The 21494-nt window shown below is 40.9% G+C and overlaps 1 protein-coding gene across 3 annotated transcripts in view; it reads left to right on the forward strand.

The window, feature by feature from the left end:
- Positions 1 to 9: 9 nt before the first annotated feature.
- The window catches only part of LOC102751586 (aldo-keto reductase family 1 member C3), a 27971-nt gene continuing 6486 nt past the window's right edge, over positions 10 to 21494 (forward strand). Inside the window, exons 1-7 of one of the 3 annotated variants that reach the window (XM_006758144.2) lie at positions 10 to 65; positions 10654 to 10775; positions 13195 to 13362; positions 15636 to 15752; positions 17800 to 17877; positions 18758 to 18880; positions 20739 to 20848. In XM_006758144.2, coding sequence (XP_006758207.1) covers positions 10689 to 10775; positions 13195 to 13362; positions 15636 to 15752; positions 17800 to 17877; positions 18758 to 18880; positions 20739 to 20848 — 683 coding nt within the window. In that variant the 5' untranslated portion in view covers positions 10 to 65; positions 10654 to 10688. Of the gene's footprint in view, positions 66 to 3979; positions 4176 to 10653; positions 10776 to 13194; positions 13363 to 15635; positions 15753 to 17799; positions 17878 to 18757; positions 18881 to 20738; positions 20849 to 21494 lie in introns of those variants that run through there. The other 2 variants (XM_006758142.2, XM_006758143.2) reach the window with 2 other exon arrangements.

Here is a 21494-nt window from a genome sequence, read left to right on the forward strand (position 1 = left end):
ATTATAATGCACTCCTCCTGGTCTTTCAAGGAATCATACCGAGTGCTGTATCATTTGCTGTCTCTGTAAGTTGATATTACTTAATTTAACCTGTTTATATGTAAAGAAACTTATAAATATATAATTTTAAATGAATACATGCTTTCTGGTTGAAATTTTCCTTTTTGCATGGATTCACATATAACCTCTCTTCTTTACTCTTTTCAGCAACTCCTCAAAACAAAAAGGCAACCAATTGTTAATAATATGAACAGCTTAATGTGGGCTTTTTATATGCTTATATATATATTATGTGGAAGTATTAGTTGTGGTTTAAAACTGGATCCTGATACAGTAGTGTTCCCTTATCCACAGTTATGCTTTCTGCAGTTTCAGCTATTGACAATCAACTGTGGTCCAAATATGTTAAATAAAACATTCCAAGAATAAACAAGTCATAAGTTTTAAATTGCACACCATTCTGAGTAGCCTGAGGAACTCTTACGCCTTCCTGCTATATCCTGCCCAGGATGTGAATCATCCCAGCGTAACTACCTCATTTCATCTCATCATGTAAGCACTGTATCATCTCACATTATCACAAGAAGGGCAAATACAGTACAGTATGACTTTTTAAAAATATATTTTTTATTGATTTCAGGGAGGAAGGGAGAAGGAAAGAGAGACAGAAACATCAATGATGAAAGAGGATCATTTATTATCTGCCTCTTGCATGTCCCCTACTGGGGATCGAGCTTGCAATGTGCCCTTGACTGGACTCCAACTCAGGACCCTTCAGTCTGCAGGCCTATGCTCTATCCACTAAGCCAAACCAGCTAGGGTCAGTATGATATGTTGAGAGGGGAGGGAGAGATCACATTCACATAACTTTAATACAGTATATTACTACAATTGTTCTATTTTATTATTAGTTATTGTTATTAATCTTTGTGCCTAACTTATGAATTAAACTATCATAGATATGTATGTATAGGAAAAAACAGAGTATATATAAAGTTTGGTACTATCTGCAATTTCAGGCATTCACTGCAGGATTTTGAACGGATGCCCCTTGAATAAGGGGGGATGACTGCACACTTTCCTATGTTCAGCACATGGAAATTCCTCCAAGTGCACTACTGTAGCAAATACTACATGGAGTGAATGCACCATGATCATTCAGTGATTTCTGACTGTGCACTTGGTTACCAGGTTGGCACTAAGCATGTTTATATAAAATGGTAGCCTTTTATACATACCATTACACAGGAACTTTCATTCTGTAGAATCAGGATCCATGAGTTAACGGGGATATGAACTTTTAGTTTCAATAGTTGTTACCAGATTTCTTTTCAAATTCAGTGTCTCAGTAGCTGCCATATATGAGATTACTGTCTTACCCACACTCCTGCCCCCAAGAGATAATATGACTTATATTTTTGCCAGTCAGGTGGCTATCAATGGGAATCTCTTTGTTACTCTAATTTGCTTTCTCTTACTATTAGTGAATCTAAATGCTTTGTACTATGCTTGTGGCATTGGAATTGTTCTTCTGTGTATGTTTCCTCATAATCATAGTCTAATTTTTACAACTTACTAGTCTATTTTTTGGTCAATTTTTAAGAGCATTTTTAGGTTATAATATCAGCTCCTTTCATCTGGTTTATAAATATTTTCTAAATTTGTCATTTGTCTACTAACTCTAACCACGCAAAAGTTTAAGTATTCAAATATGTTTATTTATTCTTTCATGGCATTTAATTTTCTGGTCTATTCATATCAAGGTTTTCTCTCACACAAGATTGTGCATTGTTGTTTCTTGTATTTTTCTCTTCCCTTTTCACACTTTATATTACTTACATATCTGGAATTTATTTACATATAAGATATGAGTGGGGAAATCCAATTCTATTTTCTTTGTGGTGGATAGCTATTTTTGTTCCAGCAACATGTATAAAATAATTCATCATTTTTCTCTGGATTAAATGCCCTTTTAATCATATCTTAAATTCTCCTATAAATAAAATAATCCTGAATTTTCTATTCTGGTCCATTGTGTTTCTGTGTAACATTATGCCATTGCTATTGTTTAGATTACATTGGCTTTGTAATAAGTTCTGAGGTCCAGTAAAGAAAGTCTCCTTCATAAATTTTCTCTCTGCATTGATATTTTTATATGCAATTTGTATCTAATTTAAAAATTTCTGTTGGAATTTTAAGTAGAATTGCTTGGAAGTGTATATTATTTTATAAGAATTTAAATTCTAATGTACTATCCAAAATTGTACATACATTTTCACTTATTCAAATATTATTTTATGCCTTCAATGATATTTTATAGTTTCTTTTCCCTATAGAAGCTGTATAATTTTTGTGAAAATGATTCCTAAGTATTTTGAATTTTTTTGTCATTAGAAAATAAAGGTGATATTTCACCTGTTTCCATTTTGAGGAACTTTGTCACAATTTTTGTGAATTTGGCTTGTATCCAGTCAATGACAACAAGTTCTAGTATATGCAGGTGTTGTTTTTTTTCCTAGAATTGTTTGTGTTTTCTAGTTGTGTCAACATTTCCAAGGTTTCACCAAATTGCTCTTTTTTGGCCCTCTTCCTGCCAATGGAAGTCACAGTCTTTCCTGTACATACACTTTCTAAGTGCTGGGCTTATCCTCAGTTTCCTGCTTAAGTAAACAGAGAAGTACATAGCTCTATTTTATAACCTGATATTAACATAGAAGAAAAATTACTCATATACATTTACCTTCCCTATTAAAATCAGTGAGAAATTAAATGTATTTTATTTTTGTTCATCCTTTTTTAAATAAAACATACACATTTTAACTGTCTTTTCCTAAACCCATCTTAATTTTTTTTTTTGAGTATACTTGTGAACTCATAGCTTTTCACAGACTCAACTTCTTCCAATTAACAAGGTAGCATGACTTGCATTTTCCAGTTGTCAGGGCTTGTCTGGCAGGATTCCCTCAGTAGATGCCTTTGTTTTTTCAGAGTTGTTCTGGCAGCCACTGGGATCGGCCTTGACTTCTGGCAACAATATTTAGTTCTGTCTTGAATTTCCTGATGCGAGATAAAAATAGTTGCTCTCTAAGAAGATAGATTTCTTTTTTCTTTTTCATCTCATATTTAACATTTATTTACTAAGGCCTGCCTGTTGGGTACTATGGTGAGCAAAGAAAATGAAACTGGGTGTTTTCAAAATGGCTTTTAAACTGTCAAATCATATCTTGATATGCTATCCTTTCTAACTCCAGCTGCACAGCGTACTTCATTGATTTTTCTGAAATACCATTGTGTTGTCCTCTGGTGAGCTTTCAGTGATCCCCCATCATATACACACTGTACAGACTGCTTCCATCTCTTCATCTCCCCCTCCCTAGCACTAGGCAGGGATTCCTAAAGGTCTGGTCCTTCATTCTGCCGCCTCAGGGAGTTGCACAGGCACTGCTCCCAGCCACCCTTGCAGAGCCTGCTCTGCCGCAGTGGGATTTCTTTTAGAATGAAATAGGATGAGGGACCAACTTCTGGTCACTGGAATTGCCTATAAAAATTGCTGATGGGTAAATGTGCCCCTAGATGCCATTTACCTCCTTTAGGAGAGACAGGGCTAGAAACATTATTTTAAAGGTATGACGTCACATACTTTTTTTCAATTTAATATATTTTGCCTCTTACAGTCTGACATATTGTCAACCACTAGTATTTTCTTCTATGTCAATAGTGACTTTATTTTAAGGAAGTTGTTTAAAGGAAATTAAAAGAAAATGGAGGCATCAGCAGGCCTATAGGAACTCGGGTTCGAAGAATGTTGAGTATAAGTATTGAGGGGGAATTGCAGAGGGAAGGAATCAAGCTGGCAGCTTGTATTGATGAGTGCAAAATACCAAAAGTCATTTCAAATTGCACACGCCCTGGTGTTATTGGTGCGACTCGCCTAGTGTCTTTGTGCCAGCTCAAAGTTCTCAGAAGCATTTCTAAATCAGCAAGACAGAGAAGGAAGCAGACCTAGGCAGGGGGGCCAAGCTCAGATGCCCAGTGAGAGGCCAGAAAAGGCCTGAACAGAGTTCAGTGGCAAACAAGCTGAGAAGATGGCATTTTAGGAATCTAAACACAGAGTGGCTGGGAACATGCAGAGAAGTTCATTGCGGCAAATTGTGCAATAAAGCCTGCAAGTCCAGGTAATTTTAAAATAAATTGTAATACGTTTTTTCAAAAGTAATATATTTTCACTTAGAAATCTTAAAAATTGGCTTATAGATAAGAGAACAAAATCACAATGAAGCAAGTATTATAGCAACTGTCAACATTTTGGAGTTTCACACTCCTTGTATTCATTGTTTACATAGTTAAATCTGCTTCATTCACATCGCTGTACTCCATACTTTTATGTAATTAACAATTTAATAATTTTCCATTTAATTATAAAATCTGCATAAACATCATTTGTATGCATTAGTTTTACTCTTTCTACATTATTCTATCATTATGCTATAATATATTATCCATGCCTTATAATTGCTGTACTGAATCATAGTGATTTTTAAGTCCTTGGTCATTAAACTACTCTCCAGCTTTCTCTATTACTAGTAATGCTACAATAAACATAATAAACATCTATTTTAAAAAGTTAGATAGTTTAATTAGGATAGAATTGTAGAAATTAGGTTGTTTTTGTATCAAAGTTATGCTATATTTTGAACTCTTTTCTGACATTACCAAATCAATTTCTCAAAAGGCTGCGCCTCAATGTTTACACTCTGATCAACAGAACAAGAAAATTCCTGTCTCATTGAATCTGTAACAGTCTTGGAATATCTCAATTAAGAATGTTTAAGCAGATTGATGAAATTAATACTTCATTTTTTGCACAGAAACATGATCTTTATTGAGGTATAATTGACATAAAACATTAGTTCAGGTATACAGCATAGTGATTAAATATTTGTACATATTGTGAAACAATCCTCACAATAAGTGTAGTTAACATACATTTAATGCATATTTCATATATGCAAGTGAGGTTGAATATATTTAATAGTAATTTAGAGTGCTTTTTCAGGGAGTGGGGGGTATATCTTAATGCACCAAATCAGACATGAGAAGGAAGGGATTTGAAAGATTTAAACAGAGCTAGTTAGAATCCGGAAATTAATCTAACAACATTTATCAGCCCCTTTTAATGAAATCTCCTCTAATTATTAGGGATAATGCATGGTGGAAAGGAATTTGACAACCCCAATGCATTTATATTATTCTAACATGGTCTTAGAATGATTAATCTTTAATTATTTTCTCCGAAAGCTATTTAATGAAGTTCTAACCCTGGGCCCACCTACATTTCTAAGTTTAAATTAATAAATTAAAAGGGCAATTGAAATCCAGGCATAATTTGCCTCACAATGTGATGCAATAGGAAGTAAAACACCCATTTAAAGAGTATATTTGAAAACTAGATTAAAACAATCAAATCAAGCATTTAAAGCCAATATTCATTTATAGGAAATTCAAGGGATGGAGGGAGAACTTCAGGAAAACCACAAATGAACCAATAAGACAAATCCAGAATGTGGAATTGAGGAAGGATAGTAAGAAGCTGGGAAAATTCCAGGGCAAGTGGAATAGGGTAACTGAAACAAAATAATTAAACAAGGCCAAACAGTTTGAGCAATGCAGCCAGCTGACAGATCACAAGGTCTTATCTTCCCTCACCAAGGACACTCAGAAGCAAATGATTTACACATTCTAAACCTTGCCAGGCAGACCCACCTCAACGTCCCTCTTCAACGACATTTATCTTTAGAGATGAAACTGACCAGAGAATGAGCCTGACCCCTCTGAAAAACTAATTTTGGTGAATCAATATATTGAAAGAAAACTAATGAATATTCTGTTAAGACAACCTCCTAACCCCAGACCCTTTCCTAGGATTCCTGCCTATAAAAGACTGATAAAAGCCTCCAGACAAAGAACCCAGTGTGGGCTCTCTCTGGAGCAGGCCCACACTTTTTCTTGGGCATGACCTTTTTACTCTGCAGTTTGCTTTAAAGTGCACCAGCAAAACAAAAGTGGGAGGAAGATGGAATAATATTGGTAAAATGCTGATAAATGTTGAAGCAGGGTGATGGGTATATGGATGGAGATTCACTATGTTATTCTCCATTTTGCATATGTTTTAAAATGTTTTATAATAAAATATGAAACTAAGCATAAAATAGCAATAGAAAATCACTTCTGGAATGGCAGAATGAAGACCTCCAAAATGTGATCCCCACAGGAGCAATGAGTGTAATGGATAAAATAGTCAAAATCTATTTTTAAAACTCCTTCTAGCTGGTTTGATTCAGTGAATAGTGCGTCAGTTTGCAGGCTGAAGACTCCCGGGTTCGATTCTGGTCAAGGGCACATACCTCAGTTACAAGCTCCCCGCCCTGGTGGGGGCATGCAGAAAGCAAGCAATCCATGTGTATCTCTCACATCAGTGTTTCTCACTACCTCTCCCTTACACTCTCTCTAAAAATCAATGGAAAAAATATCCTCGGGTGAGGATTAAAAACAAAACAAAACAAAACAAAAACTATAAATTAACCAAAATAAAAATCCAAGGCGTACTCATTCAAGAAAAATCGCTGAACATTATTAAGAAGAGTGAGTTTTGTGGCATTTTAACATGCCCTATGCCCATCATTCTATCTCCAGCTCATCAAATTCTCCAGGACTTCCCAAAGAACTAGCAGTTCCTCACCAGGAGCTCTGATGAATCTGCCACAGTCTAGACACCCAGGGTAGACAGAGATGGTGGCATGGGCTAGCAGATACCATAGATAATTCCCTATGTTGAGTAAAGAGCAAGATGATACAAAGCCACAGCTCTCAGCTCCCCCTGGGGAAGAACAGAATTGATCTATGCATCCTGCTCCATCTTCTCTGTGGCTGACCAGAGAACTAGCATCTTCCTCACCAGCCTTGAAATTCTGATGGATTTAGCATAGTTGAAATAACAATATTGTATGTAAGCTCCAAGGTTATCACACACACGCACACACACAAAACCTATAGAAGTTATACAAAAGAAAAAGAATTCAAAGGATATCCACTATAAAAAAGTCAACAAAACATGAGGAAGACATCAAGAGAGGAAGACAGATGCCTGAAACTAATACAAAATAACAATAAATGTAATCTGTAACTGAAATCTATTTTTTAAAAAAGGAAAGAGAGATGAAAGAACAAGATTAACAGAAGACAACTATCAAAGTGATATAGTAGAATCTTCCCTATCAGTAATTACTTTAAATGTAAATGGTTAAACTCTCCAATCAAAAGACAAAGTGACTAATTGAATTAAAACAAACAAACAACAAACAATACCAAGACTTAACTATATGCTGTCTATAAGAGAATCATGTTAGATTCCAGAATCATGTTATAGAATACAGAGCATACAGAGGCTGAAAGTTAAGGGAGAGAAAAAGTGTGCAAATAGTAACCAAAAGAGAACAAGAGTGGTTATACATATCAGTCAAAATAGACTTTAAATAAAAAACTATCCCAAGAGACAGAGAGGAGCATTATAAAACAACAAAAGGACCAATCCATCAGGAAGGCATAACAATTATATATATACACTAGAGGCCTGGTGCACAAAAATTTGTGCACTTGGGGGGGGGAGTCCCTCAGACCGGCCTGTGCCCTCTTGCAGTCTGGGACCCCTCGGGGGATGTCCACTTGCCAGCAGGGAGCAGGCCTAAGCTGCAGTCAGACATCCTTAGTGCTGCTGAGGAGGCAGGAGAAGCTCTCACCACCACCGCTGTGCTGGCAGCCATCAGCCTGCCTTGTGGCTGAGGGCTGATGGCTGTTTACAGGCTGGCCAAGCTCCCCAGCAGGGACCCTCACCCCATGGGGGTGTGACCAGCCTGGGTGAGGGGCTGACAGTCATTTCCAGGCTGTCCACGCTCCCCAGTGACCTGAGCTCCCAGCCTCTCCTTTTTTTCTTTTCTTTCTTTCTGGGATTTATTTATCTTCTATAGTTGAAACTTTGTAGGCTTGACTGTAGCCCAAGGTCAGCCAGGACAGGCAGGAAGCTTGGCTTCCTCCATTGCCAGGGGCAACCCAAGCCTCCTGCTCGCTCCAGCTCTGTGGCTGGCACCAGCTTAGTTGGGTAAATTTGCATACTCACTCCTGATTGGCTGGTGGGCGTGGCATGTGGGCGTGACTTGAGCATAGTGGAAGGATGGTTAATTTGCATGTTTCTCTTTTATTATATAGGACTAGACTAGAGGCCTGGTACATGTAATTCATGCACTGGGGGTGGAGGTCCTCAGCCCAGCCTGCCCCCTCTCACAATCCGGGAGCCTCCAGGGGATGTCCTCAGGGGAGCGGGCCTAAGCTGCAGTCTGGCCTCCCTCTGTGGGAGGTGACCAGGCTGATCAGGGGAGGGCGCCACCCCCATCACCCAGCTGCTGCTGCCACTGCCGGCCACTGCAGCCACCAAGGTGTTTCCATCAACATGGAAACAGTCTCTTCACCATGAAAAAAATGACAATTTTTTTTAGGCATTTTCAAGATGTCTCTTTCATAAGATATGACATTTCTTTCTTTCTTTCTTTCTTTCTTTCTTTCTTTTTTAATCCTCACCTGAGGATATTTTTCCATTGATTTTTAAAGAGCGTGGAAGAGAGAGGGAAAGGCAGAGAGAAACATCAATGTGAGAAGGACACTTCAATTGGTTGCCTCCTGCATGAGCCCTGACCTGAGCCCCAGCCAGCGAGGAGCCTGCAACCTAGGTACATGCCCTTGATCAGAATCGAACTCTGACCTGTGGTCGGCAGGCTGAGGCTCTATCCACTGAGCCAAACTAGCTAGGGCAGGATATGACATTTTTTAGTCCCTGACCTTTGTTTTTTCCTCCAAGAGTGAGGTGAAAAACCCTAGATCACCTTCTTGGATTCTTATTACCCAAATTACCAATAACACTGCGAGTGGCATAGAGGGAGCTTAGCCAATGAGCGTTCAGAAAAGGTGTTTCCTCTGCAGCTCATGCACAGAGGCCCCCCTGTGTGTGTGTCTGCTGGGGGTCTGTTCCCAGAGCCGTGCCATGGCCACTCAGAGCAGGCCCCCACCCCTGTGTGTGTCCGCTGGGGTGGGGGCATGCTCCAAGCCATGCTGGTCATGACTGTTAAGGCTTAGAGCTGGTCATGACATTATGGTGTCCTGGACAAATTTGCATATTACCTCTTTATATATATACATGATGACCCAACACCAAAATACCTAAATGTACAAAGCAAGTGTAGGCAGAACTGAGAGAAGACATAGACAGTATCTGTATCTGGAACAAGACAAGGACGCCCACTCTTGCCAATTCTATTCAATATAGTAATGGAAGTCTTAAAGCAAGAAAAAGAAATAAAAGTAATCTAAATCAGCAATCATTTGTGTTTTTATACACTAACAGCAAACTGTCTGAAAAAGAAATTAGGAAAACAATCGCATTTATAATAGCACCAAAAAGAATAAATTGTTTAGGAATAAATTTAACTAAGGAGGTGAAAATCTTGTATACTAAAAACTACAAAACGATGAAAGAAATTGAAGACACAAATAGATGGAAAGCTTCATGTACTGGAAGAACTGGAAATGTATGTCCACAGAAAAGCTTGTACATGAATGTGTATAGAAGTATTATTCATAACAGGCAAAAAGTAGAAAAAGCCAAATGTTCATTAACTGATGAATGAAAAAACAAAATGTGGTATATCCATACAAAGGGATGATATCTGTATATATAAAGCCAAGCGACCAGAATGACTGCACAACTAGAATGATCGGAACGACCAGTTGCTATGATGTGCACTGGGGAGGTCAACCAGCCCAATCAGGGCCCTGATTGGACCCCTTAACTGCCTGTGGCCTCTCCCCCTGCCTGGGTCCCTCCACAATCAGCCCCCACAACTCTAATCAGGAGCAGGGTCGGCTGGCCAACCCCAGATTAGGGCTCCTCCCCATGGCCAGCCCCACCCCTGATAGGCCCCCACCCACCCCAATCAAGGGTGGGGCCGGCTGGCCAACCTCCCTCAGCCCCTTCCCCTGGCTGGCCCTGCCCCTAATTGGCCCCACCCACCCTGATTGGGGTGGGGCTGGCCAGCCAACCTCTTGTGTCCCCTCCCCGCCACTGGCTGGTTTGATTGACCCCCATTGGGGAGGGTCGAATTCATGCACCGAGCCTCTAGTTTAGCTGTAAAAAGGAATGAAATACTCTTAAGTGAAGTGTGACATGGCAAGGCCTTAACATGCTAAGTGAAAAAAGGTAACCACAAAATGCTACAAAGTGTATGAATACATTTACATATAATTTCCAAAATAGACAAATCTATAAAGACAGGAAGTAGTTGCCAGGGGTTGGAGGGAGAGAGAAATGGGACTTGTTTCTAATGAGTGTGAGGTATCTTTGGGGATGATAAAATTGCTCCAAAGTTGTATAGTGGTAACAATTCTATGAATACACTAAAAGTTATTAATTAATAATTATTAATTATTAAAAGTTGCCAAATTGTGTAATTAAAAAGGGGTGATTTTATGATATGTGACTTTTATTTCATTAAAGCTGTTAAAAATAGCAATTGTAGTTTTTTTCTCTCCAAATGACTTTTAATAAAGAAAATCTGTTTGTTTAACCAAGAGAGTGAAAGGAGATGCGTGCAATGAGACACTTTTCTGTGAAGCTGAATGATGGGCACTCCATGCCTATTCTGGGATTTGGCACCTCAGCTCCTGCTAAGGTAATCATAGTGGCCTTGGAGATGGAGGGGCAGCAGATAGGATCCTGATCAGAACTAGTCACTGCTTGAATTTGGGGAATTCGGATTCATATCCTATTCTTCATTGGTAGGACGCTTTCTCTCCAGGTTAGGTTATTTTGTGCAGTAAGTCAGTGCTTTGCAAATTTCAATAAGCATAAAATATTTAAGGATCTTGTTAGAAATGCAGATTTAGATGCTCTACCCACAAAGTTTCTGATTGAATAGATCCACGAGAAGGCTCAAAGTTCATATTTCTAATGAGCTGCCAAGCGATTCTGCTGCTGTTTGTCCAAAGATCTCAGAGTGGCACTATCAAGGGAGATGAAGGGTGTCACCTTTCAGTAGTTCAGGGGTGGGTAAGTCTATTTCTGTTATTCTCACCTACTGTCCAGTTGTAGCCATTTCACAGGATATTGGAATAAATGGAGCCTCGCTATCTAGTTACCATAGGTCAGAGACTTCACAGTAAGCTTGCTTGTGATGAAGTTTCTCTATAATTTCTAATATCCAAGTTGCCCCGTCCTTCACTATACAGAATATTGAGAGAAATCTCAGTGACAAAAAGGCCTGGAGGAAGAGAGACAAAATTCATGTTAGAGTTTTTTGTGGTCTGGTGGAAATAGTCTCTTAAAGCCAGTTTGTTAGTACTGTGTCAAGGGGAGGGCCAAGTGGCACTTGGAAATTCTCTCTTTTCAGAAGACTATTTTTATTTATTTTAAAATTGAATTTATTGGGGTGACATCTATATATATAAAAGCCAAGTGACTGGAACGCAGGAGTGACTGGAACAACCAGTCGCTATTATGCACACTGTGGCCAGCCAACCGGCCCAATCAGGAGGTGGCCCCTCCCCCCCGGCCTCCCTTGATTAAGGGCGGGGCCAGCCATCCAACCTCCTGCTTCTCCTGCCCCTGGCTTGCCTGGCCTGATTGGCCCCAATTGGGGCGGGCTGGCTGGACCCCACCCATGCACAGATTCGTGCACCAGACCTCCAGTTGGTTAATAAAATTATACAGGTTTCAGATATATAATTCTACGCTACATCATGTGTATATTGTATTGTGTGTTCACCACTCTAAGTCAAGTCTCAGTCCATCACAATTTATCCCCTCCTTACCCATATCTACCCCCCTTCCCTCTGGAAATCATTATATTGTCTGTGTCCGTGAGTCTTTTTTTTTCTTTGCTTAATCCTTTTATTCTTCCCACTCAGCCCCCAACCCCTCCCCTCTGATAGCTGTCAGTCTCTACTCTGTATCCATGAGTCTGTCTCCATTTCTTAATTTATTTTATTCATTAGATTCTACATATAAGTGAAATCACATGGTACTTATCTTTCTCTGACTGGCTTATTTCACTTAGCATAATACTTTCCAGGTCTACCAAATGCCTTGCATGTTTCTGGTTCAAGCACTACAACCTTACAAGAACTCAGCTTCAGTGTTTCCTGGTGAGGTTTATGGTGGTTTGGGGAAAGTTGTAGGATAGTTTCTCGAGTGTGAGAGCCATGTGGTGTGAATGTTGAGGACTGCAGCAAGACACTGGCATGTGTTGCTTTTCCTTTGATTTGGCTCTTCAATCTAAGCATAGCTAGTTAATCTCCATGGAAATAGTTAACTCATCAGGAGTTGAAAATTTTAAACTGTTCTCCAGACCTTTTCATTACAAAGTGAGGTAGAAGCGGGTAATTGAGAGGGAATAATTACAGATAATTTAAAAGGTTCAGCCTGGTAGGCCAGGAAAAAAGTAGGCAGCTATGAAAAATAACAAAGCTGTGAATCAAAAATGATCACCAAAAAATAATTATGAGGTATTTTTGAGTGAAAAAAGAGTTTATTTTCTTTTACATTTTTGTCCTACCTCAGATGTTGTTTGACGTGTTTCTCCAAGTTTAAATAGATAAATCACTAATGTGGTCCACCTAAAGTTAGATCTTCATGGCATTGATAGATAATTTTTAGCATTGGATTTCTGGGCTGGAACCAACTTAATAATTTCTTATAAAGTGAATTAATTTAGGAATGTAAATATAAAGATTGTGTAAATCTATAGATCACATAGAGAGTATAAATGCAGAAGCAGGGGGTTAAACACAGCAATGTGCTAGGGCCAGCTCATGGCTCACAAGATTCACTTGTGAGCATCTTTCCCCCATATTGGTAGCTTGAAATTAGCCATGGGGGAGTATTTGCACCATAGAAATTATCAAATACTAGAAATCAAGACTTTTCTTTAGTCAGTTGTTAACCATTTATCACATGTTATAAGTCAACACTTAGCTTTGTCACCTCTAGCTTCTAGACCTTAGAAAAGCAAGAGGTCCTGTCAACTAGCTCTGCTCATGGAATTGGTCATGTGTTTTTCAATAAGTGAGTCTTTATTTTTTATGCTCTTCTAGGTTGCTAAGAGTAAGGTGGAAGAGGCCCTTGAGAGAGCAATTGATGTAGGCTATCGCCATATTGATTCAGCTTACCTGTACCTAAATGAAGAAGAAATTGGGAGGGCCATCCGGAAGAAAATTGCCAATGGCACTGTGAAGAGAGATGACATATTCTGCACTTCAAAGGTGCTCTGTAGTGTTGCATATGAATCTTAGGGAAGTTCATTCTTAGCTGAATAATTTCTTGGCAATTCTCTCATTGGTTTCACTTTGACTCACTCTCAGAATATGTAAGACTGATTAGGAACATGCTGGGTGGGAATGTGAGTTCTCTTCAGACTTCCTATATTTGAATCTTATTCAATGTGCGACCTTGAACTTAAACTCCATGCCTCAGCTTCCCAAGTTGTAAAATAAAGATATTATTTATGTCACAGAATTTTTATAGTTGTTATATAAGTACATATAAAGCTTTTAGAAAAACATTATATATATATATACACACACACATATATACTTATACATATATATACATATATATGTGTGTGTGTGTATATATATATATATATACATATATATATGTATATATTGTAAATATAAAATCTTAAGGCTCAACTATATATTTTCATTAGTTCCTAAGTCAAGCCCCAAAGTACTGCTATATACTAGTGCCCTAGTGCACAGATTCATGCACATTGAAAAAAATTAATTAGAAGATGGCTGGAGAGGCAGGACTTGGCAAGAAGGGCTGGACACACCCTGGAGCCAACCTCCCACGGTCCCTCCCCAATGGCCAGCCACACCTGGGGTGGCGCTGCAGCTCAAAGGGCATCTGTGGAGTGAGCAGGGTCCCTCTGGCAGGTGGGATCCCTCATCCTGGCCTACGGGGATCAGGCCAAAACCAGCTCTCTGACATCCCCCGGGGGTCCCGGATTGTGAGAGGGCAGTTCTTGGATGATGCACCTTGGAATCAGGCTCCCTCTTCTCTGGTTCTACGGTGCGGCACCCAAGAACCACACTGTTAAGTCACCACAGCTCGGCAGCTCCTGCATTGAGCATCTGCCCCTGGTGGTCAGTGCACATCATAACTACCCGTCAGAAGATCAGACAGTTGCTTAGAATCTACATATATAAAAGCCTAAGTGACCATTACGACTGGACGACCAGCTGGTAGCTTTGATGTGCACGGACCACCAGGGAGCAGACACTCAACACAAGAGCTGCCCCCTGGTGGTCAGTGTGTTCCCACAGCCAACCTCCTGCAGCCAGCCAGCCAACCACCCATGGTCAAGGGGCTCCACCTATGCATGAATTCATGCACCGGGCCTCTAGTTGTATATATATACCATATACAAATATACACAACTAGAGGCCTGGTGCACGAAATTTGTGCATTGGGCGGGCGGTAGTCCCTCAGCCCAGTCTGCACCCTCTCCAATCTGGAACCTCTCAGAGGATGTCCGACTGCCCTATGGGATTGGGCCTAAAAGGGCAGTCGGACATCCCTCTCACAATCCAGGACTGTTGGCTCCCAACTGCTCACCTGCCTGCCTGCCTGATTGCCCCTAACTGCTTCTGCTTTTCAGCCTGACCACCCCCTAACCACTCCCTGGCCAGCCTGATAAATTGCTAACTGCTTCCCTGCTGGCCCAATTGCTCCTAACTGTCCTCCTCTGCAGGCCTGGTCACCCCTAACTGCCTTCCCCTGCAGGGCTGGACCCCCCAACTCCATCCCCTGCGGGCCTGGTCCCCCCAACTGCCCTCCCCTACTGACCTGATTGCCCACAACTGCCCTCCCCTGCCAGCCATCTTGTATCCACATGGGGGTGGCCATCTTGTGTGTTGGAGTGATGGTTAATTTGCATATTACTCTTTTATTAGATAAGATATATAACAATATACATATAACTATAACTATAACTATAACTATAACTATATATATATGTATATCCTTACCAGAGGACATGCTTAGAGAGAGGAAAGGAGTGAGAGAGAGAAACAATGATCAGTTGCCTTCTGTACATGTGCCATGACCAGGAATTGAACCAGGAAACTTTTGGTGTACAGGACAAAGCTCAACGAACTGAGCCACTCCAGCCAGTTTTTCCTAAAGACTCTTTTTTGTTGTTGTTGATTTCTAAAGATTTTTTTTTTTTTTGGTTGTTGTTAATCCTCACGTGAAGATATTTTTCTATTGATTTTTAGAGAGAGTAGAAGGGAGGGGGAGAGACACAGAGAGAGAAACATCATTGGTTGCTTCCCATATGCACCCCAACCAGGGCCAGGATTGAGACCAGGGCCAGGATGAAACCTGCGACCAAGTACATACACTTGAATGGAGTCAAACCCAGGGACCCTTCAGTCCATGGGCTGGTGTCCTATCCAATGAGCAAAATAGGCTAGAGCTGAAAGACTCTTAAAAAAATAATCCCGCAACCCTCCTCTTTCAACAATTGCAGCTGTGGGGCACCTTTTTCCGTCCAGAATTGGTCCAAACTGGCCTGGAAGTGTCACTGAAGAAACTTCAGCTGAGCTATGTGGATCTTTTTCTTATTCATTTCCCAGTAGCTTTGAAGGTGAGCAAAAGTTATTTTACTTTGGTTATCAATATAAACATTGTAGCTGAATGCAAGAGAGGAAATAGTTTGTAAAATGAGAAGAAATGTACATAATACTTTAAGATTCCTCATTTTTTTGGCTGCAACTATCTCCATCTCAGTTCATTATTTCAGCTCCAGAGAGATAACCCCTATGCTCCTGAATCTGAACCCAATGCCCACCTGTGTCTGGGAATGTCCTGATCTGGAGGTCATTGAAGTCCAGGAAATCCAAAGAGGATGAAACTCAGCCCTTGAGAGGCTGACAGGTCGCTCTCTCATCTGACCACCTCCGTGTGGAAAGTGAGGTGGAAGAGCACAGGAGGAAGGAGCTTGCTCAGCCATGCTCCATGCCAGGCTCTCTCTAGAACAGGGGTGGGCAACCTTTTTGTGAGTGCGCGCCAAAACCAGCAAAATCTCTGATTCAAAATTCTTCTGCGTGCCGACCCTAATTATTTGAGAACATGTTATGCCTACTTGATATCTCTTAAGGTGTACATATGTGAAGAACCTTGAAGAAATAATAAAATTCATTTGAGCGACCAAAACACAATATATGATGATGAAAAATACATTTATTTTTTAATGTATACATGTTATGTAAAATTATTTACCGTATTTGCCGGTGTATAAGACGACTGGGCGTATAAGACGACCCCCTAACATTTCCACTCAAAATACAGAGTTTGTTATATACTCGCCGTATAAGACTACCCCCTCTTCCGCACACCGTCCACACACCAAATAAAAGGTAAAACAATATCAGATTTGATTTTAACATTTTAATTTATATTCAAATGCTTATGACATGCAGGAAAACTGTCACAAGGCTGTATGTAATCAAACATATACATAAAACAGTGCAAGTTTATTACCGGTAAACATACCGGTAATTCACTAAAGAAAACACACTCTATAGACTGGTACCGTAGATGCTTCTCAGGAACACAGGCAAGCAGCCCACAACCTAGAGGGACTGTCAATGATAGAAGTAAGATAACAAATAGAGGGAGAGAGCAAGTGCCGGGCAAGTCCCTAGCAAGTTTGCTGGCGTGACAGTTTCACCTTAAAAGCCTTCAAACTCCTCTTCATCATCTGATATTAAAAGTTCATCAACGACATCTTGGTGCCATGATAGGGATGATAGGGGTTTGACTGGTCGACATTTTCTATGCTGTACTGTACAATGGGGCAGTATTGTGGTTGGCTGTTGGCTGTATACAAAGCCTGATTTGATTGGTCCCTGCTCCCTGTTTGCCTGCCCTGTCACTATAGCAGTCTGGTCCACCCTTGCATCAGCATCTCCCTGGGACCTCACTAGTGCGCAAGTGCGAGCTCTTCAACATTCTAACAGGCACCATGATAGCGCAAAATCGCGAATCTTCAATGCATATGTAAAGAAATATACGGTAACCCGAATTTACCACACTCGCAAAATCGCATAACAGCCGAGCATACACCCAGCAGTGCTGCTGATGCCTGAACGCTATGTGGAATGAAGTGGGCGGGCATCGGGAGGCCACTATGGCATGGGGCAAGCACTATGGGCAGTCTATCTGAAGTGTACCTGGCGTATAAGACGACCCCCCACTTGGAGGCATATTTTTCAGGGCCAAAAAATCGTCTTATACGCCGGCAAATACGGTATTTGTCTAAGATGCACCTACACTGAATTTATCTGAAAAATAAGAAAGTCGATATTAAGAAAAAAATTGTAAATGGGAGATTATAAGAGAGGGCTTCGCGTGCCAGCAAAAGTTACTGGCATGCCATGTTTGGCACGCGTGCCAGGAGTTGCCCACCCCTGCTCTAGAATGATGTCCTGGGGGTCTCATACTGTCCTTGACACAAACAATATTTATTAAACCTTTAACGGCTAAAAACAATTCTAGGTGTACTTCCTATCCCTTTATCCTAATCTTAAAATTCCTTTCAAAAATAAGGATAGATTATTCCATTAGCCTCAACAGCTTGGGTAAAGTCAGACATGGCTTTATACACCTTCTCCTTCTTGCCTGTATTCCAGCCTGGGGAGGAGATTTTACCAAAGGACACAGATGGGAAACCCATTTTTGATGCCGTGGATCTCTGTACCACCTGGGAGGTGAGTATAGCTGACTCTGTGGTGAGAGAGGACAGATGAGAATCCAGGAAAGGTAGATCTAGTCCAATTCTGCCACCTGAGTAGTCTCAAGCAAGTTCCTGAAAACCTTCTGCCTCAATTTTCTCAATTCATCCACTTAATAATTCAATTAATACTTATTGAGTGCCTATGACATACTTAGTACTTAGTGCTTCTAAATACTCAAGCAACATCAAGGTCTCTGGCCCCATGGGAACTGAGGGTGTAGGGGTTGGGACACAGATAGGCAATTAAACACAGAATGGGTAGGGTAAGGCTTTGAGAAGATGAACTTTGATCAAAGACTTGCAGGAAGTGAGAAAATTGATTATATGGATATCTGAACAAAGAGTGATACAGGTCAAAAGAAGACTAAGGCAGAATTTTTAAGATGGGAGAGAACCTACCATGTTCCAAAAACAGCAAGAGGACATGTGTGACTAGAACAGAGGGAGTTTGAAGGGCAATAATAGGAAATGGGGTCAGAGAGAAAAGAGGGGGCCACCCTCTTTTCCCCCCGTGCTCAGCTGCTCCACTTCCTGCTCTCCTGGGGCTGGTTTTGCCATCATTGAATCAAATTTTACCTGGTGCTCAGCTAAAGATCATCTGGCTCCTTTAGCTCTGTCTTGCCAACTTGCATTCTTTTCTTGCTCTTATGTTCTTACCCATTTTTTTCTATTACTTTTTATTCTCCTCCTTTGGCCAATTGATGTTTTTTTGATTGACAATTGAACCTTTCAAGACTTTCTCTCCTGCTCTGGCTCATATTCTCTCCCTCCCCCACCCCCTACTCTCATTGTGCTCCCATTAGGCTTCTCTATCCAGTTACACATATGACCTCTAACAATCCCTCCCTCCCCAGGCCCTGGAGAAGTGTAAGGAGGCAGGATTGGTCAAGTCCATTGGTGTGTCCAACTTTAACTGCAAGCAGCTGGAGATGATCCTGAACAAACCAGGACTCAAATACAAGCCTGTATGCAACCAGGTGAGCCCCATCAATGCACTACTGACTTCCTCTCCTTCAGCTTACTTTTTTCTCATGTCCACAAGTTTCCAAGAGCACTCCCTCTAGAGCAGTGGTTCTCAACCTTGGCTGCACAGTAGAATCACCTGGGAATCTTTTTAAAATCCTGATTTCTGGGCCTTATCCTCCAGAAATTCTGTTTCTTTGTTATTAATGTTGTGGCCTCACCCCATAACAAGGAAACAGAATTTCCAGAGGATGGGGCCCAGAAATCAGGATTTTAAAAAGATTCCCAGGTGATTCTAATGTGCAGCCAAGGTTGAGGACCACTGCTCTAGTGTATTGTAACTTCGGACATTAGCTGCTTCAAGAGAACAGAATGTGTTTCAAGTTGTTGAAGACAGTTGCCAAGGCCATGTCACTTTATTAAAAACAAAACATGTAAGGGTCAGGTTGGAGTATAATCTACTAGGTGTTATGGGAATTGGTCCTAAAAATTTAGAACCAACACACTACTGAGTTTTCTTATCTCATAAAAGGTCAACAAAGTTGCAACACTTACGTATAAAAGAAAGTGGGTGATTCATCTTTAAGTCTGACAGCTCTTGAGTTTTGTGCATGAGAACCACTGAGCCCCTTGATAGTACAAAATCACTCACAAACAATGTGAATGTACTTAATACTATTGAACTGTACACCTAATAATGGTTTAAGTGGTAAATTTGTTATGTATATTTTACCATCATACATTTTTTTTTAATTAAGAAGGCTACCTGTTGCCGAAACCGGTTTGGCTCAGTGGATAGAGCGTAGGCTTGCGGACTGAAAGGTCCCAGGTTCGATTCCGGTCAAGGGCATGTACCTGGGTTGCGGGCACATCCCCAGTGGGGAGTGTGCAGGAGGCAGCTGATCGATGTTTCTCTCTCATCGATGTTTCTAACTCTCTATCTCTCTCCTTTCCTCTCTGTAAAAAATCAATAAAATATATTTAAAAAAAAAAGAAGAAGGCTACCTGTTAAAATAAACTCACTTTAATGAGCAACACATACACCTACTCGTCTTGGAGAATAGTGAAAGAAACCAGGTGAGTTGAAATGGCCTACACTCCCTGGATTATCTCATCTCCTTTTAAACATCTTCCATGCAAACTGAGAGGATGGCAGTCAATCGATATATTAAATGTCAGTAAGGCTTATTTTTTTCTTATTTTTAGATAAAAATGCAAATGAGGGTTCTAAAAAGTTGTATTTTGTGCCCCTTGGGAGGTTTACTTCCACTTTGAAATCACCAATTACCAGAAAGGAAAGAAAGTTGTTTTTGACTGAGTAGTTGGTGAAAAATGAAGGGAGAAGCTGGATATTTCCTGAGCTCTAAAGGGGGATAGTGTTTGGCCAACTTGAGGCTGATTGGTTGGAGGGCGTTTACATAAAGAAAACCCAAGAACACCACCATGGCCTCCAGCCTGCGAGTCGGGGAGATCTGTTCATCTCATCAGCTGAATCAGCTCCCCAATCGCTTCACACAGGCCTTGAAAAGGAAACTTTAAGAAAAACTTAAACCCCTATTCACATAAGTATACGTATTCTAAGATTTAAAATAGCATGATTACTTTTCAGATTACTTCAGGTGCTCTATCTGTTAGATTTAGGTCTCCCCTATCCCAAGCACTGAGATCAATATTGTGATGTTATCTCTGGGTAGGTAGTCAGAGTTGAGACTTGAGAAGCTCCAGTGGCACAGCTGTGTGACAAGCATGTGTTTGTCCATGTAGCTGGTATTCCTAAGTATTTTTGACACCATGCAATACAGCACTGTATGTTCCTTGTAAACTTGGTGTTGGTGGTTCTATAATCCAATGATTCTGTTTGGTGTTCTACAGGTAGAATGTCACCTGTACTTGAACCAGAGCAAACTGCTGGACTTCTGCAAGTCCAAGGACATTGTTCTCACTGCATATGGTGTCCTGGGCTCTGACCCCGAAAAGGAGTGGTAAAAAAGTTATTCTCTAAAAAGTTATTCTCATCATAGATGCCATTCCTCTTGGAGTCCTCTCTCAAATGTCGGGGGGGATTAGTAACTCATTTTTGTCAACCCTTTCCCTAGCCTACATTGTGAAGACTCTATGAAACATCTATATATATAAAGAGTCAGGGTCCGTAATGTCCACAAAGACCGAAGGCTCAACCCAACACCGGAAGTCACCACCAGCCAGGGCAACCCAGCACTGACTGAAGCCAGTGCCAGCACAGTGACCCAGCACTGACTGCTGAGGGGGCTGTAGATCAGACCCGGAGAGAGGCCTGAAGAGAGAGAGACAGGCTCTGATCCACAGTCTCTGTGGCAGCTGTTGATCAGCCTCTGCCCCTCTCTTTCTCTCTGGGCTTCGCCAGCAGCCGAGCCTCTGTTTCTCTCCCAGCCTCCACCGGGGAAGGGAGGGATGCTGATCAGCCCTGCCTCTTTGATCGGACCCAGAGATGGGCCCAGAGATGCTGACTGGCATAGAAACCAACCAATCAGAACCAAATCTGGGTGAAGTGCCAGGAGCCAATGGCTGCCTAGGAGGTGGAGCTTTTGACGCTGACTGGCATCAAAACCAACCAATCAGAACCTAATCTGGGTGAAGTGCCAGGAGCCA

The sequence above is a fragment of the Myotis davidii genome, unplaced genomic scaffold (assembly GCF_000327345.1).
Source record: "Myotis davidii unplaced genomic scaffold, ASM32734v1 scaffold194, whole genome shotgun sequence".
Classification (NCBI taxonomy): domain Eukaryota; kingdom Metazoa; phylum Chordata; class Mammalia; order Chiroptera; family Vespertilionidae; genus Myotis; species Myotis davidii.